Raw genomic sequence first — 16,793 nt, 5'->3', positions numbered from 1 at the left:
CTCCCAGGTTCCCGCCCCAGGGCGAGCCAGGGCCCCCAGCATTACCGCCCCACCTGGCCACCGCCGCAGCCCGCACTCGCAGCCTGCCCGAGCTGCAGCAAGCCAGCGGCCCCTCCCGGGGGTGGGGTTTCGGCTCCCCACACCCACACCCCCTCCGCCTTTGTTGCAGTGTCCCCCAGGACCACCCCCTCTGTGCCTTGGCCTCCAAGTCCTGGGGGCTAAACTAGGGGCCTGGGTTTCGGGAAAGGGGTTCGGCGGCGCCAGGACGCCCGCGGGCTCCAGGACGTAGCGAGGGCCTGGGAGGAGGGAGCGGAACCCTGAGCCGCGGGTGCCGCTGCTGCAGAAGGGGGAGGAGAATGGGGAGGAGCTGGGGGGCAGGCTGTCGGGGAAGGAGGGGTCTTAAGGGGCGGCGAGGGCAGGTCGGATTTCCTCTGAGGCTGGCGATCCGCGAAGCTCCCACCTTCCCTTAGAGCTCGCTGCAGCCGCCTGCCCCCGCGCCCTCCGGACACCGGAACGGGACCATGGTGAGAGCGGGATGCGCTGCGCGGAGCCGAGCGCACTGGCCCGACCCCTCTGGGCGGCCGAGGGTGGCCGGGCGGAGGGAGCGAGCCTCCGAGGCACGAGGAAGTTTCCGGGGTCGACACAGGGCCCGGTGCCTTCACTCTCGCTCTTGTCTTTTCCGCAGATGTGGACACGCTGGCTCGCGCTCGCGCTGGTGGCCGTCGCCTGGGTCCACGCCGAGGTAGGTGAGCCTCTGAGGAGGTCCGAACTCAGGCGCCGGGGCCACTGGGGTCTGCGCGTCGCGCCGGCGGTGCGTGCGTCCCGGGGATGCTCTCCCCGGGTAGGACTGGGAGTTTCCATCTGCCGGGTGAGGGGGGCGCTCGGAGCAGAAATGCTGCTTACGAAACTTAAACCTTAACATCAGGAAAAGTAGTTTGGGCCGTCAGCGGGAGCCCCCCCCGCGGCTAATATGGAGGGAGAGTGGGGAGGGGGAGAGAGGACGAGCAGGGCCGATTGGGATGCAGGCGGCAACAAGAGCAGGAGCCGAGTTCAAAAAGGCGCCTGAGTTCTTTCCTTCACTTAAGAGGAAATTGAGAATAGTTGGAGACTTTTCCCTTCCGAGTCTGTCTCCTGGGGGAGGGGGGTCGGGGGATCTCGGGAGATTCTTCTTTTAGGGCGGGATAATTTTTTTCTCTTTTATAAAGTAAAATGATGATTCTCTGGGTTGTTTTTTTTCTTTTCTTTTCTTTTTTTGTAAAGTGCCCTCGGATTTTGCGTTATTATCAGAGCCAAATAACGGCCTTTTAAAATCTCAATTTTTTTCTTAAACTGGCGTTGCGCAAGTATGAGTGATCCATTGCTCTGCTCCTTGAGGGTTCTGCGTTTCCAGTCAAAGTATTTCAGCGCCTTTTGGGTAATGTTTTCTTTTCAACTCCAGTGACCTTCCCGAGACACTACAAACAAACCAACAAACCCTTCGCTCACAAGCTCCTCCATTAACTCAAAGGTTTATGGACAGAAAATAAACAATTCTAAATTCCCTGGGCTCTAGTCTCCAGAAAAGTGAGGTCAGAAACCAAACATTTGATAATTATGGCAGGAAATGTGGAAGGAATTAAAAAGCATGAGGGAGAAGAAATGGAATGTACATTACAAAAGAAATAGCTCCCTGGTGGGTGGTTATTTTCCCTCTTTGAATTTTTTTTTTTCATATTACAGTTTAGCCCCACCCTTAGCATCACAGCTTGACTGCCCAGAAAAGTCATAAAAGCCTGCAAGGTCTTCACGATTACAAAAAAAAATACATATTATACTGAACTCTCATTTAATTCACTACCACACTTTTGGTTGATCTGGAAACACGTGCTGTTTTTACTCACAATGAAATAAAAATACCTAATATTTTTTGGATATCTACTTTGTGTTGTAATAAAACTCCATTTGAGTGATGGGGAAACTAAGTCAGAAAGGTCACATAATTTATCTAGTGTCCTAAGTTGTTAAATGGTAGAAATGGGATTTGAACACAGTCAGGCATCGCACCCCAGGCTCTTAACCACTGTCTCACACAAGGACTTCATATTTGCCATGTACTTCTTATATAGCAGACATTGGTTGGGCTGCATGCCTCATTTCTTTTAAAGCTTCCCAGAACCTTGTAGGGTCAGTTTTGTTATCCACAATTGACAGAGGAAGAAGCAGGTTCCAGAGACTAGGTAACCTGCCCAAGGTCTCACAGCTAGTTCTCAGGAAGGATCTGAACCCAGCTCCTTCCACTGGTGGAGCTCATCTTGAACTCCAGATCTGCTTCTAATGCATTTTGTTCTCCAGGGTTTGAGTTTGAGGGAGGATCCTTCACTGGCTGATTTAGTCCTGGCTGAGAAACAGCCTTCCATCCTTGCTGTTGCCCTCAAAAGGCAGCTGTAGTCCATTGATGGATGAGGTGAATCCCTGGTTTGTTTTACTGCAGGTTTAGGAATTGCCAGCTAGTGTGTGAAATCGCTCTGTGAACTGGAATGCACATTTGAGGAGTGAGGATGCCATAGGTTCACTCGCCACAAGGCTCTGTAGCCCAAGGTCTGGGATCTATTCTCCCAAGCTGTTTGTACTACACGCCCTCCCCCACCAACCCCCCAGTGCATTGCAGGGAAAAGCTTAGCCCTCATAGGAAGTTCCCCCAGCAGCAATTTCCTGCTTGAGGTGAAAGAGCAGAAAGTACTCTCACAGAATTCCCAAGGCAAAATCGTGGGGAAAGAGGCAAAATCAAGAAGTGCTGAGGCATGAAAACGGAGGAAGTGGTGCAGAAAGAAGGCTGTGAACTCAGGGTATGTGAGGAGTAGGTACGATGTAGCTTTCATTTCATGACTCCAGATTATTAAGGATTATTTTTTTTATCAGTACAATCTCTTGGTATCTGGCCCTGGTAACATTTGGCAAGTTTTTAATCAATGTTTTAATAATGATAAATGAAAAGGTAAATTAGCCTTAGCAATTTGGATATTACTTTAAGCATTTTATCATGTAGTTAATGGTGCTTTTGCAGAGGAATATTTTTCCTTGTTAGCTGCAACAACATATAGCAAACAAAGCGAAGTAATGGTATTTACTGTTTTTATTGACGTGAATCCACTTTAGTAGACTTTAGGGCTGAAATCGTACAAATATTGTTGGACTTTTAAAATGAAATTTGAAAAATAGAGCTTTCTTGGTGCTTTTTGATTTAATACAAGCGCAAGGATTCAATTCGGCATATTTTTAAAGTATGTGATTGCACAACAAATTATGTTGATAGTTGAAGAAGCCAAGCCTTTGGAATAGTAGTAGACCTCTAGAATCAGGTGTCCCTAGCTTGAGAAAAGGTGGTTGTCATCATTATTAGTGCCAGTCTGTAAATCCTGTTTGGTTAAATTCAAGAAACTATTAACAAATCTCATTAAGGAAAGTGTTATATTTTTAATGTTTTCCATGGTCTCTTGGCACCTCAGGGTTGATTTTTTGACTGCTTCCTCTCTTCCTTTCTTTTTGTCTCAATACTTCAGGCAGCCTCCATCAAAATTCCATCCCATCCACTTGAGCTCACGGCCATGTACTCTTTAGAGTCTGCTTGAAAGGGGGTGTTGGCATGTCTCTTGATGAGCAGATATTAGTATCTGCTATGGACGAGGAATGGGGGCTTGCAGCGGCAGAGCAAGCTACCTTGTTTCAGAATCTTTTGGGAGGGGGCTATGTGGGCCCGCTCACTCTTCCCTCACCCATCCCCCTCCCATTGAGAATTCACTGAGAGGTGTGGATAGTGGAGGTTGGGAAAGGTTGACATGTGCCCTTGAGTCTCAGGAGGTGGGTATGAGTCTACTCTAACACCACAGGCTGGAGGGGACCCTGTGGCCCAACTGCCTGCTTCCAAAAGGCAGCGTTGGCAAGTGCCCAAGCACACTCCACTCTCCGTTGGTGGCTATCTCTGCTGGCACTCTGATTTCCAACATTCCAGGTCTATAAATTCATCATGATAAGTCACAAGTACAGGAGACTGATTCACAAATCAGAACACTCATTCCAGTAAGGGAATACTTCACCTATGAACTGTGAGTGCATTACTTAAGATAATAGCAGCAAGAACAATAACAATTATACAGATAGGCAAGAAGATTATTAGGGCATTGTGCCTCTGAAGCCAGGTTTCATAACCTCATTTATACCCTATTATCAACATACAGTTAAGCAACCACTAGGGGTATTACTGGCAGATGTGGGGTCTCCTCTTTATTCTTTAGAATTATTCTAATAGCGGATTCAGGAAGGCCTAGAGTGTGATTTTCCCATTTTCCCTTGATTTTCCCCACATCCTCTGACTGCTTCTTGAAGCTACAGCAAAAACTAGGATTTTAATATCCATCTTGTACATTAACCACTAAAATAATCTCTTGTTTGTTTATCCTTTGGCAAATAAACCCCTTGCTGTGATTCTGGAGACCATTGTGAGAAACTGGGGTGTTAAAACATGGCAGTGACTCTGCTGAATAGCCAAAACAGATGGACAAGCACCCTGCACATTGAGGCCCTGGATATTGAAAATGTCTTTAGCAAGGACATGTCACAATTCCCGTAGACGTATCTGGATTGGGTAATGGAAAGCAGGAGTCCATTCTCAGGCTCAGAGGAATGAGTTTGGGAAGAGCTGTGAGGTGGGGGCATGGGCTGCATGAATGTAATGTCCCAAACAAGAAGATAAAGTCTTCAAAGTCAGTGAGGCAGGAAGACACATGTTTCCAGGAGAACAGGGAAAGGGTGAGCTGTAAATGCCAGTGGTCACCCATAGAGAATTGAAAATGTCATGGTGTCTTTTTCCTGCTCCTTTTCAAATAAATGGACATCCAGACAGAAATTTCTAGTAGCCACAAATAGTATTAGCTTAAGGACACCAGATATTATAGGACTGAAAAACAACTTATACTTAGATGGGTTCATTTTGTAAGCTACGTGACTGATGTCCTGCAGGTCAAATGCATACTTTTCTCTAAGGTTCCATCTTCTGTCACTTGTGACTTTGGCATGAGGTGCTTTCTCCAGGAGTGAGTCATTAACAGCACAGGCCTTCCCTTCACGGTGCCCATCAGTCAGTATTCCCTGATGTAGGCTGAGCGTGCCCTACACAGGGCAGAGTCATGGATGAAGTGCAAGACATGGTCTCTGCCCTCAGGTTGCTTACAATCTAATGGTGGGCCGTTAGATTTAAACTGTGGCAGCTGTAATGTATAATATTATAACTGCATGATGAACAACTATATTATTATTATTGCTTTTTTTTACATTAACAGAGGACTTCCCCTGATTTTTAAAGTTATTTTACATTAGTACAATGCACAAATCTTTAATGTATAGTTTGATGAACTTTTGCATATGAATATACCCATGTAGCCACCACCCAATCAAGACTGAGGGAGTTGGTACAGTAAGGAGGCTATGAACTCAGGGTGTGTGGAAACAGTTAAAATGAAAAAAAGTGAGGTATAGACATGATCAAGGTTACATTTCATCACTTGATGATCATTATCATTTAATTAGTCCAGTCTCTTAATGTCTGTCCCTACTAACATTTGGCAAGCTTTTAATTCATGTTTTAACAATAATGAACCTTTAATAATTCATGAAAAGGTAAATGAACCCTCTCCATATGAGACTTGCACTTTGGATATTATTTTAAGCATTCTTAACTTGTAGTTAACAGTGCTTGCAGTAGAAAATTGTTTTCCTTGTTAGCTACAAAAACATAGCAAACACAGTTAAATACAGTCTTTATTGACATGAATTCCTTTTAGCAAACTTTGTATAGCTGACTTGACTGTTTTGCTGATGGATATTTCAGGGCTTCCATATAATCTACACTGAGAAACCAAATCAAGGAAAGAAACTCAAATAATTCTATTTGACCACTTTACCCTGGTCATTATTACTTTTAAAGGGACTCTACATAAGATGCCTATCACATTATTTATGAAAGCTAAAAACTTAAAACCTACTACATACCTAACAAGAGGAGAAGAGTTAAGAGTTAACAGCAATGTATGCCACTAAAAGTTATGTTTATAAAAAATTTAAGGCTCTGGCAAATGATTATCATTTAAATAAAAAAGCAGAACACCCCCCCACTCCAATGCCTATCCTCACAACTATGTAAAAATTTATAGAGAAGTATGACAAAATGTCTTAAAATCCATCATGAGGATTCTTGTGACATCTCACCTTTTTCGAGAGGAATTTATCCTTCTAATATATGCTATTTTATTTAAATAAAAAAGTGTTATTTTCTGATAAAATATGGAAATTAAATATGTTCATAAAAAGCTCAGAGAATATAGAAAAAACTAGAGCAATGAATAAAGTTGCCCATAATTCTACCACCTAAAGATAAACTAGCCCTTCATCCCTCCTTTCAGAGAAATTATCAAAGTCAATTAAAAGATGTATGTGATATGCCTACTAGACACTGTAAGCAATGAAAATTAGTGCCTCCCAACACTATGATAAATCGCCTGCAGAGATGGAACAAACATGGTGTGCATGTCACCACTACCCTCTCCCTTACCCATGGCAGACCTTACTAATCAATCATAGAATTCTTCCTTCTGAGCCTGGAGGAGGTTAGAAAATCCTTCTCAGCAATGCTCTAGACAGCCACTAGCAGTTACTCTGTGTGTGTAACTGTGTGAGATAAAAGACATTTGCCTTTTCTGCTGGAAAAGTCAATCCAATTTGACAGACATTGGTATATCTTTAGCCAGAATTAAGATGATTAGAAGACAGAGTTTGGGACTATGAAACAACAACAACATGGGGTAATAGGTGCTGGAGCTAGGGTAGCAAATGGATGAAAATGTTGAGAAAACAGCAGTTTGTTCCTGGCTCAAGCTTCTAAGTTCTTTAGATGAGTTCGAACACCTTAAACACGTAAGCCAAACTCTCTAATACTGGCCATCAACAAAAATATGAGAATTTTCTTGGCTCTTCTGCTGGAGTAAATAGTTGTTCTTGCTAAGGCTTTAAGAGCTGCTGCTGTCCTAGATAACAGCTTCTGCATTAGCAGCCGCCTGGCAAGAAACTGCTAATGGAAAGCTCTTTGGGTAGTTGGAGTACAGAATATATCCTGTAAATCTGCGTCTTCTGCTGTGGTTGGAGGATTTCCATGTAATCTCTTTGCAGACTTTTTATATGCTCATTTGGAAGCCATCACTAGTAAGCTCTTCCCAGGATTGTCTGAATTTATGACCTTTAAAATGTTTCCTGTATAACCCCAGACACTTTGTGACCAACTAAGCTGTTGCCAAAACAAGTCATGTGACACATGGCAAAAGCATGATATGTTGCAGGCCCGTTTTATACATATGTGTGGCATGGGAGATTGGCTTGAATTGGCTTGAGGTAAGGAAAATGTCTTTTACTACTTTTTATCGTAGTCAAGATTTAAAATCCTGTGTCTGAGGCAAAATTTGTCTTATTCCACGGTCTGTCATTCTGTCCCTCAGTGATAGTAAATGAATGTAATTTATTGATCTACAGCAGTGCTAGTTACACCAGTCACTCTGCACATATACTGCTATTAAGAATAGTGTGGGCTTCCCTGGTGGCGCAGTGGTTGAGAATCTGCCTGCCAATGCAGGGGACACGGGTTCGAGCCCTGGTCTGGGAAGATCCCACATGCCGCGGAGCAACTAGGCCCGTGAGCCGCAACTACTGAGCCTGCGTGTCTGGAGCCTGTGCTCCGCAACAAGAGAGGCCGCGATAGTGAGAGGCCCGCGCACCGCGATGAAGAGTGGCCCCCGCTTGCCGCAACTAGAGGAAGCCCTCGCACAGAAACGAAGACCCAACACAGCCCCAAAAATTAAATAAATAAATAAATAATAATTAAAGGTGCTAATAATTTTGAAAAAAAAGAATAGTGTGGAACTAAAAGCAGTACCATATTGGTCCCTATTCTGAAGTAGCTGCTACCACCATAGCTACTGTACAGCTCAAATGGACCTGGCCATTAGGGGGCCAAATCTATGGCATTCACAGAAATTACCACCCCCTTCCTCACCTCTTGCTGCTGGTGCAGAAATCCCTGACATGCAGCTGTGGGATGGATGCCTTCTCAGAATTTGAGAGGCTCCGTGAGAGCTGCTGGGGCCATTTTTAGGCTGTTCACCATGACCACTTGACCAGTCTGTCCAGTAGGTGGCAGCTTTTTGTGTGGAACTTCATCTGAAATTGTGTCTGTTCCTGGAGTGCTAGCGCTTTTCTCTTATTTCTTGTTTTCATGTCACTCAAGCCTTCTACTGAGTTCCTTTCTTCATTTTCTTCTCTTGTTCTCATATCTGGGTGTTTCCAAGTCTTATCTTTTACATGGACCCTGTTACAGAACTTTCTTATTATTAAGAAGAACATAATGAAAGAGTCCTTGATTTAGAAGTCCTGCTCTTCCCCTTTCTTGCTAATGTTACCTTTTTAAAGCCACCTAATTAATATCTCTGACTTGCAGCTTCAGTTAAGAGCAAGGGCTTTGGGGTAATGAATAGGTTTGAATTCTGGCCTTGTCGAGCTGTGAAACCATGAGCAAGTTACTTTACCTCCCTGAGCTTACTTTCTTCATTTGTAAAATGAATAATGGCTAGACGTCTCTCTTGCCTATCAATCCAATTAGATAATAGAAAAGCCTCTTCTCCTCATAGCACACAGTCAACACCAAACACTTGCAAAAAAGAAGTGCATCTTAAGAGTCCCTACTGGGCACTGATAAAGAATGTTTTTAACTCTAATGATTTCAACAAGAGAATTCTCAATTTACACATTAACATTCACTAGGCATTGTCTGTATTTGTACAGCCTGTGCACTGGCTCAGGTTGTTGTTCTGTTCACTGATTTATCGTTGAGAGGAAGTATAGCATAATGGTTTAGCACTCAGGCCTTGAAGCTACATTACCTGAGTTTAAATCCTAGCGTAGCCCTTATTAGCCCTCTGAACTTGGGGAACTTACTTAACCTCTCTGGGTCTGTTTCCTCATCTATAAAATGGGCTTAATATGGAGTATTTACCCCGTAAATTAGTTGTGAGAATCAAGTAAGCTATTCCATGTAAAGCAATTAGAAGAGTGGTTTGGCACACAGAGTACAGTAAATGTTAGCTATTATTATCAAGCTTGTGGCATCTCTACTTATTGGAAGAGCTCCAAAAGCTATGGTGTGTGTGTGTGTGTGTGTTTGCACACTCGCATGTGCTCATGGCTGGCAGAACTCCCCTTGCTTCCTTTATTCTCTCCAGAGATTAAGGATCACCTTTTAAAAGACAACTAGAATATTTATTTCAGTGGATGCTTTGACGCCCAGAATTCATATCAGAACCCTTGCCTCTACTGAGCAAATCTTGCCTTCAAACTTCCAGCATTTCCTCTGTGAAGCCACAGCACTGTCATTCCTCCGGGAAAAGAGTTAAGGACTAATTGAGCACCTTCCTTGCACAGGCAGTGCATGTTGTAAGCCAGTATAGGTTTTCCCTGAAGACTGAGTGAACAAGGCAGAGAACTGGAAAGGGAAGAAGAGTGAGAAAAGGCAAAAAAGAGAGGTGATAAAACTCCTCTGGAATTTTTCCAGATTCAGTTTTTCTCCTGTGTCCACCCTTCTTACACATGGAGGTGACCACCAGATATCTTGGATTTTTTGTGGGATTTTTCATTTGCATATATTCTTGCTGTAGTCCCAGTAGCACGGCCTGTTCCCGTGCCACAAATTCTCAATTTGTGGTTTAGAAAATATGATCAGGCAAAGGAATAGAACGCTTTGCTTTCACTGTTTGAAAAATAAATACCTTCTCTCAAAGACAGGGTAGGAAGTATTCCTGGAGCAGGCTGATTTGTCCGTTTGGGGACCAAGGCAGTGCTTCGGGTGTTTTGCACACAAACTTGAGTCCTCTGCTGGGCGCTGCTGTGTCTGGCAGCCAGCCCTGACTGGAGCCTCACGTGGCCACCAATTCCCAGGCCCCGGAGCCTGGTCTCTTTATTGCTCCCTGCGTTGTTCTCTTCATCTTTTCCCTCTACCTTCTTGTCTTTCCTCTTCTTTCTCATCTCCTTCCTCCACCATAACAGAGAGGTCATCGTGGAGTGTTTGGGCTGCATTTTCGGAGCTGCCAACACATGCACAGAGCACCAGGTTCACATTTCATGCAGAGAGAAAGCGGCACAAAATCTTGATGCATTATTTTGCTTCACCCATCTGGGACAAAGTAACAGTTCTCCAGGTAAACTCAAGGAAGGAAAGGTTTCCTGTTCTCTATCAGGCACTGAGTTAATGCTGGTGACTAAGACACAGACCTGTCCCCAAGGGGCTTGCAGTCCACTGGGGGAGGCAGACAGGGCAGAGTGACCCAGCATGGTAAGTGCTAGGACAGGGCTGACAACCTAACCCAGCACTGGGGGTTGCGGGAAGGCCTCAGAGAGGGTGTGCCCCCAAGCTGAGCCCCAAATATGAGTGGTGTTAGCCAGACAACAGCAGGGAGAGGGAAAGAGCCTTATCTAACCCTCAACAACATGATGATGCTGTTACTATAATCTTCATTTATCAGTGAAGAAACCATGGCTCAGAAGATTCCGTTAGTTACCCCAAATCAGTCACCTAGTAAATCGTAAAGCCAGGATACAAACCCAGGACTTCCAACTCTCAAGGAAGGCAAATACTCTGTGTTCAAGTGTGATTAAGGTCCACTGAGTCTTATTTCTGAAAGTGACTTTGAAAACAAAGCAAAGACCTTTTCTCTAGGTTATATGGACTCAAAAACAACTGCACAGGCTCTGTCATTTAACCCTTCATGCTCTATCAGCTGCAAGTGCCTGGATCAATACTTGAGGCCTGGTCATGGTCCTTCTGGCCACATCGACATGGGCGTGGCCTCAACTTGGTTCGGGTCCAGGTGCTTCTTTGACCCACATTGAAGTACAGTATAGTTGTTCCATCAGAGCACTTGCCTCATAATGGTCAGTGACTCAGGAGCTGCTTTAAAACAGTTTCTTTGTCCTTCAGATGTATTCACAACAATTCCACATTGAATAAGACCAAACTGCAAGACAGCTCTAAGACTCCAGCTAAGTGTCTGGGTATGGTTGTTCAGACTGTCGACTGCACGAAAGTGGCTGGCCAAGGGGGCCAGCTGGGCTGACTCCATCCTGCATTCTGCTTACCAGTCTCGGTGCCCTATACTGGGCCTTGTCTGCCCACCCAGAGGGAGAACCACCTTTTTTCTAACTGATGTGCAGCGCTTCCCAGACCCAACATTTTCTCTCAGATATAAGATGCTTATTCGACTATGGTGGCCATTTCTTCTCTGTACATTCTGTAAATTGATATCATTCAGAGTCTTAGCTTTCATAACAGGCCTCCATCAAAAGCCAGTTATGTATTTTTGTGGATTTTCCTCATGGATTACCTAAGATGATACAAATGGAAATTTTTAAAAATCTGTCTTTCTACAACCAAAAATGTGCTACTTTTGGCTCTTGCCCAACTCAATCTAGTTTGGGAACTATGATTCCCCAGGAATTGAGAAAAGCATTCCTAGCTTCCCCCGGATTGCTGGATTAGCACAGCTTCCCTCAGCCCACAGCTGAATTCCAGCCCCGAGGAAGAAACGTCTTAGACAGAGTGAACTCCCAGCCTGGAGCCTGTCAGAGGTTGTGTCATGTGTTTGCATTAGCTGAATAAAAAGCAAGCAGGCTTTCTGGCCTTACTCCCCCTCCTCCCCACACCCCCCTCTGGAGAGGCCGGTTAAAGTCTAGACAGTGTCTGCTTGGCAGTGAGCCTTTTCAGCACAGTCTGCACAGTTGTGCAGCTCTGACTTGGGTTGCCTCTCTTCACTCATTCCCTCCGCCCTCGCCCCGTTTTCTTAGTTAGCCTTAAACTGTCTCAGGGGACTGTCATGAGCCACACATGTAAGAAGCAGGTGAATGAATTTATGAGACCGTCAGCATTCAGCTGTCCTGAGAGGTTCAGAGTTGAGAAAATATCAGCAGTGCCGGCTGCAGCTGTGGCTGAGTTTACAGAGATTCCCTGATGTGAGCCAGCTTCCAACAAGCCTCTATTTATTGGCCAGAGATGGGCTGGAGGGAACCCAGGACAGACAGTGGCACCCAGGTAATGAGCCTCATGCCGTCCTTGGTGGAGTGAACTTGGGCAAGTCACTGGGCCCCTCATCTGCAAAATATGGGGGTTAGAGTAGGGGAGCTCTCAAACCCAGCTCTGAAATCCTATCCATATAAAAGGAGGCAGACATTTTAGGTTGGATTGTCAAAGTATTCTACTTAATGGAGTTAGGATATTTGATTAGCTCTTGTCTTAATTGACGGCCCAAGGAGGAGCAGTTTGAAAGAGAAGCTGGCCCAGGAATGGGAAAAGAGAATGAGTAAAAGCAGGAGGCATTTTGTGTCCCTTGCTTTCTCCTGTGTGCATTGAATGAAATATAAACGGTACATCACGTGGCACCCGAACAGTCTTCATGCCCAGAAATCCCAGTTGCTGTCTATTCTACAGAAAGGAATCACTTGATTTTTCCACTTTAGAAAGCAGCTAATCCACAACACTGGACAAGAAATGAAGGATGCTGGGTCTTCTTGGGGTTGAGCAAGGAATCTTTTTTTTAAAAAAGAAGACAACCCAAGATTCCAAAACGTGCAACTTGAGCTTTTACTGAACTTACAAAAAAACAAAAACAAAACTTTTTTCTGACCTTTGTAAATGTTCACGTTTTCTTTTCAAAATAATGATGCACTATTGAAACAGTTTACAAAAATCATTGTCTGAAAGCATTGCATGGACCCTGTTTTGTTTTCCAGAACTCTTCTTGCCTTCTCACCATGTTGCCTGGCCCATGACCAAGATCCTGGGTTTCCTCAACAGGAATTGATCAAGTTCCTGCCCTGGTCCCCATGCCTTCTCTCTAAATCTGTTCAGGGCTCTTGTTACAGCTGAGGGCACTGCTCTTTGGCCTTGACCTCAGTGGTTAAATCAAGTGACTTGAGAGGGTGAATGCAGTAAGGAAGCAGAGGCCAATGCAGATGTTTTAGTCCCGTTTAATGCTTGGTACCTTAACTGCACTCTAGTTCCCGAATCCCACTAGACAATCCCAGTATGCTAAATTGTGCTGACTTTTGGTTCTGAATGGGGGGCCAGCCCAGTGCTGTCTGTGGCTTTCCTAATAAGGCCACTTGTAGTGTCAGAATTGAATTCAAATTGGCTGTGCTCCAGGGTAGACTATATACACAGACACACCCATAAATTTTACTACTTAATTGACTTAAGTTTCACTACTTGGAGAATGTGACCATCTACTTATAGCTCAAATACACTCCCCTCACAAAAACAAATTCCTGTGGAAACTAAAGAAGAGAAGCATATATGTTATTAAATTTCCCTTAATTTGATTGTTGTGTTTAATCTAGTTTGGTACTTAACTTCTGTTATAATATCCTGATTTCTTTCTGAGCCTAGTGATATAGATCAGTGCTTATTTTTGTGGTTGTGAAGTTTGCTTGTTAACTTAATCAGTGTATGTCATTCATTCATTCATTCATTCATTCATTCCCTACCTCATTCCAAGAATAAGAAGTACGTTTTTCTTCTCAAATTCTATGGCTAGCATGTCCTACTAGTTTTTGTTAGGGTCACGCTAAATAGACATATTTTCCATTTCGGAGAAGGGCTCAAGTTTATGGCATAACAGTTGCAACAGAGAAAAATAAAATGGATGGAGAACTTAAAATTCCTGATGACTCACCAGGATACCTGGCTCATCTAGATTTTAATGTGAAATTGACACACTAGTGTGGAATTTCTATTAGAGCAGCTAAAACTTTTGAAGCAGAATTCCAGATGCCCGCACTGAGCCCAGACTCAGACATACCAGAGTTCCCGTCATTGTCTGCGTCCCTATCAGGAGGACCCAGGTCTGGCTTCTGGGGGGCCCAACCCAGCTCACAAAACCTGCTTGGGAATGGTGGCAGAATTCACAAATGCTCAGAACGTTCAGCTTCACTTTTCCAAGGGCATTCCCATCCTTGGGTCTTCACCGTATGCTATGATTACAATGCTACAATTAATTGGGGTCTACATCAGAAGCAGGAAATTCACCTGGCTTCTCCTTAGCGTCCTTAGGATCTTTCAGGAATCTGTTCATTTGTGCTTTGTCCCCCCTACCCCTCCTCTAGTCTTCTGTCCTTGGCATTTTCTATTTTTTTTTGTTTCTTAGCCTGTGTGGCCTTGGCCTTGCCAGCAGCCACATGCAGAGAAGCAGACTTCCTAGTTTAGCTCTTTATTTTAAGGGTAAAGCCTTTCACTTTATGCATTAATTGGTGTCTGTATCATGTTCAACAAAAGAGTAATTTTCTGCATGGCATCAAGGGCTGGCTAATAATCAAAGAAAACCCCAGCACAAGGATATCCACTTCAGGTATGAGTTTGTTTGGGATTTCTCAATTTCCTTTCCTGGGGGATAGGACTAGAAGGGAGAATGGCATTGGGAAGTGTTTTGAGCAGAGGCCAGACATTCAAGTCTTTGCTAAATGTTGGGTAAAATAAATTCAGTACTCACTGCAGACTTATTTCTTAATAAAATTTTCTAAGCTGTCTGTGGACCGTATTGTTTAAAGGGCAGTTAAAAAGTTAACGGTTTTCTCTCTGAGAAATACAACTGGAAAAGAGTCTTTGTGTTTTTCTTTATTTTCTATAAAAGAACGGGTATAATATAACCTGGATGATAATAAGAAACTGTATTTTTTTTGTTTGTTATATGCCCTATCTAGGCTTTCTCTTTTTTTACATAAAAATAAAGAAACCATGAAGGTGATATGAAATCCTGTAAGAACAACCAACACTTGAGGATTATTAACCCTGCTGTGTTGGTCATTTGACAGCTTAGGTAATTGCATTTTCCCTCTAAATTCCCTTTACACATCTGATCAAACAGAAGGCTCTTCACTTCTTGCCTAAGTTGCTTCATCGAATTGCTGTGTGAATTAGAGAGCAAGCTGGGTTCCTCCCCGGGGGCTATAGTTCAGTTGGTGATTGGGTTATTTTTCTAAGTAATGCTATCATTATTTGGCCTAGGGTAAATGGCATTGTCATTTAGTGACCATAATTACTCACGTTACAGTGGCCTGGAGTGCAAAGAACTCCTCATTCCCCAATGATCTGTTTAACTCCAGGAAAGTCTTCTCTCTAACCAGGTTGGGGAAGCGAGCGTGTGTGTGTGCGTGTGTGTGTGCGTGTGTGTGCGTGTGTGTGTGTGTGTGTGTGTGTGTGGCTTCCATGCAGCTGAGGACTATTATGGTCTCTACATTACCAGTCTGTGGATTTACATGTGACAACAGCCATATTCAGAAAGTCATGACATTCTCTTTGAGGGAGAGACAAAGGATTCTAAGGCCAGGGGTATTCAAAGCATGGAACTGTCCTAAAACAGTTTCTTGTTTAGAAATGGGTGGAGTAAATAGGAAGAAGGAAAGTAATGTTGGGGAAGACTGCAGGGAGAGGGGGGAGGCCGTGGTGGGAGTGGGAGACTCTCACCGTTAGCTGTAGTTGGGTAAGTAAAGGAAGAAGGGGTGATAAAGTGAAGAATATCTGTTTTTTTATCTTAAATGCTTTGTGAGGAAATACTGTGAGTGAACTCTGCTGATACATACGATCAGAAAAGAAAGGTGACTGTTTTTACTAAATGAATGTATGGACCATAAGCAAAACTCACAACAGCAAATGATAATGCACAAGCTGTAAATTAAAACAGCACCTGTATATAGTGTGTATAGCAAGGGAGATAATGATACAAAGTACCTTACATAAGGTAAGTACTCAGTAAATAGTAGCTGCTATTCTCTGGTTGTTGCTTGAATTCCAGGGGAGAGTAGAACTACAGGGAGAGACATACAGAGCCTAAACCCATGTTTCTCAAACTGAGTACTGAGTGATGTTAATATATGTGCTAGGTTAAATGGTTTTTTAGTTGCAAGACTTCAGAGCCTTATAATGTTCATGTGCATTATTTATCTTCCTCTCTAAAAGATACTATAAGCAATGTTTTCCAGACATTTCACCACAGAAAACCATTTCAAAAAATACCATAAATATTTAAAGACTAGTGGAACAGTTTGGAAATATGGGTCAATTCTAGACAGATTTCCATAAGCAGAGTCTGTTTACCCCAGGTCTCAGTGACCTTGCTGAACTTACTTCCTAAACTATAATTCAATTTCATGAAGAAGGCATGGGACTCATCGGGATCCCAGGGCCAGCCTGACAGAAGATTCTTCTGAGCCTGACTCTAGACTGGACCGTTGGCATGTCCATGTCTATACCTACCTAGAACTGGCTGGGGTTTTTTATTACCAGCTTGAAGTATCCAGGAATCTTCTTTTTGATTTTTCACTTGCCCCATCCATACCCAGTCATTCCATCAGCAAATTCTGTCGGCTCTGCTGTCAGAGTATATCACCTCTCTATTGACTGTTCTGTCTCCATCACCACCACCTTAGTCCATGCCACCATCATTTTGTACCTGGACTATTGCAGTAGCATCCTAGGTGCTCTACCCCTTTGCCCTCTAGCTTTCTCCATCTACTTCTCTGCACAGCAACCTGAGTAATCTTCATAAAGCACTTATATAATCACATCACTCTTGTATGTAAAACCCTCCACTAGCCGTCATCTCATTAAGAATAAAATATAAACTTCTTACCTGTGCCTACAGGGCCCTACATGCTCCAGCCCTTGCTTGCTTTTTCCA

General features: G+C 43.7%; 1 protein-coding gene across 1 annotated transcript in view; it reads left to right on the top strand.

The window, feature by feature from the left end:
• Positions 1-399: 399 nt before the first annotated feature.
• Positions 400-16,793, top strand: part of FSTL1 (follistatin like 1) — a 50,288-nt gene continuing 33,894 nt past the window's right edge. Inside the window, exons 1-2 of the mRNA XM_061194208.1 lie at positions 400-524; positions 686-742. Coding sequence (XP_061050191.1) covers positions 522-524; positions 686-742 — 60 coding nt within the window. The 5' untranslated portion in view covers positions 400-521. The remainder of the gene's footprint in view (positions 525-685; positions 743-16,793) is intronic.

This window comes from Eubalaena glacialis, chromosome 6 (genome assembly GCF_028564815.1).
Source record: "Eubalaena glacialis isolate mEubGla1 chromosome 6, mEubGla1.1.hap2.+ XY, whole genome shotgun sequence".
In the NCBI taxonomy this organism is placed as follows: domain Eukaryota; kingdom Metazoa; phylum Chordata; class Mammalia; order Artiodactyla; family Balaenidae; genus Eubalaena; species Eubalaena glacialis.
This window is presented reverse-complemented; position numbering and strand designations above follow the sequence as displayed.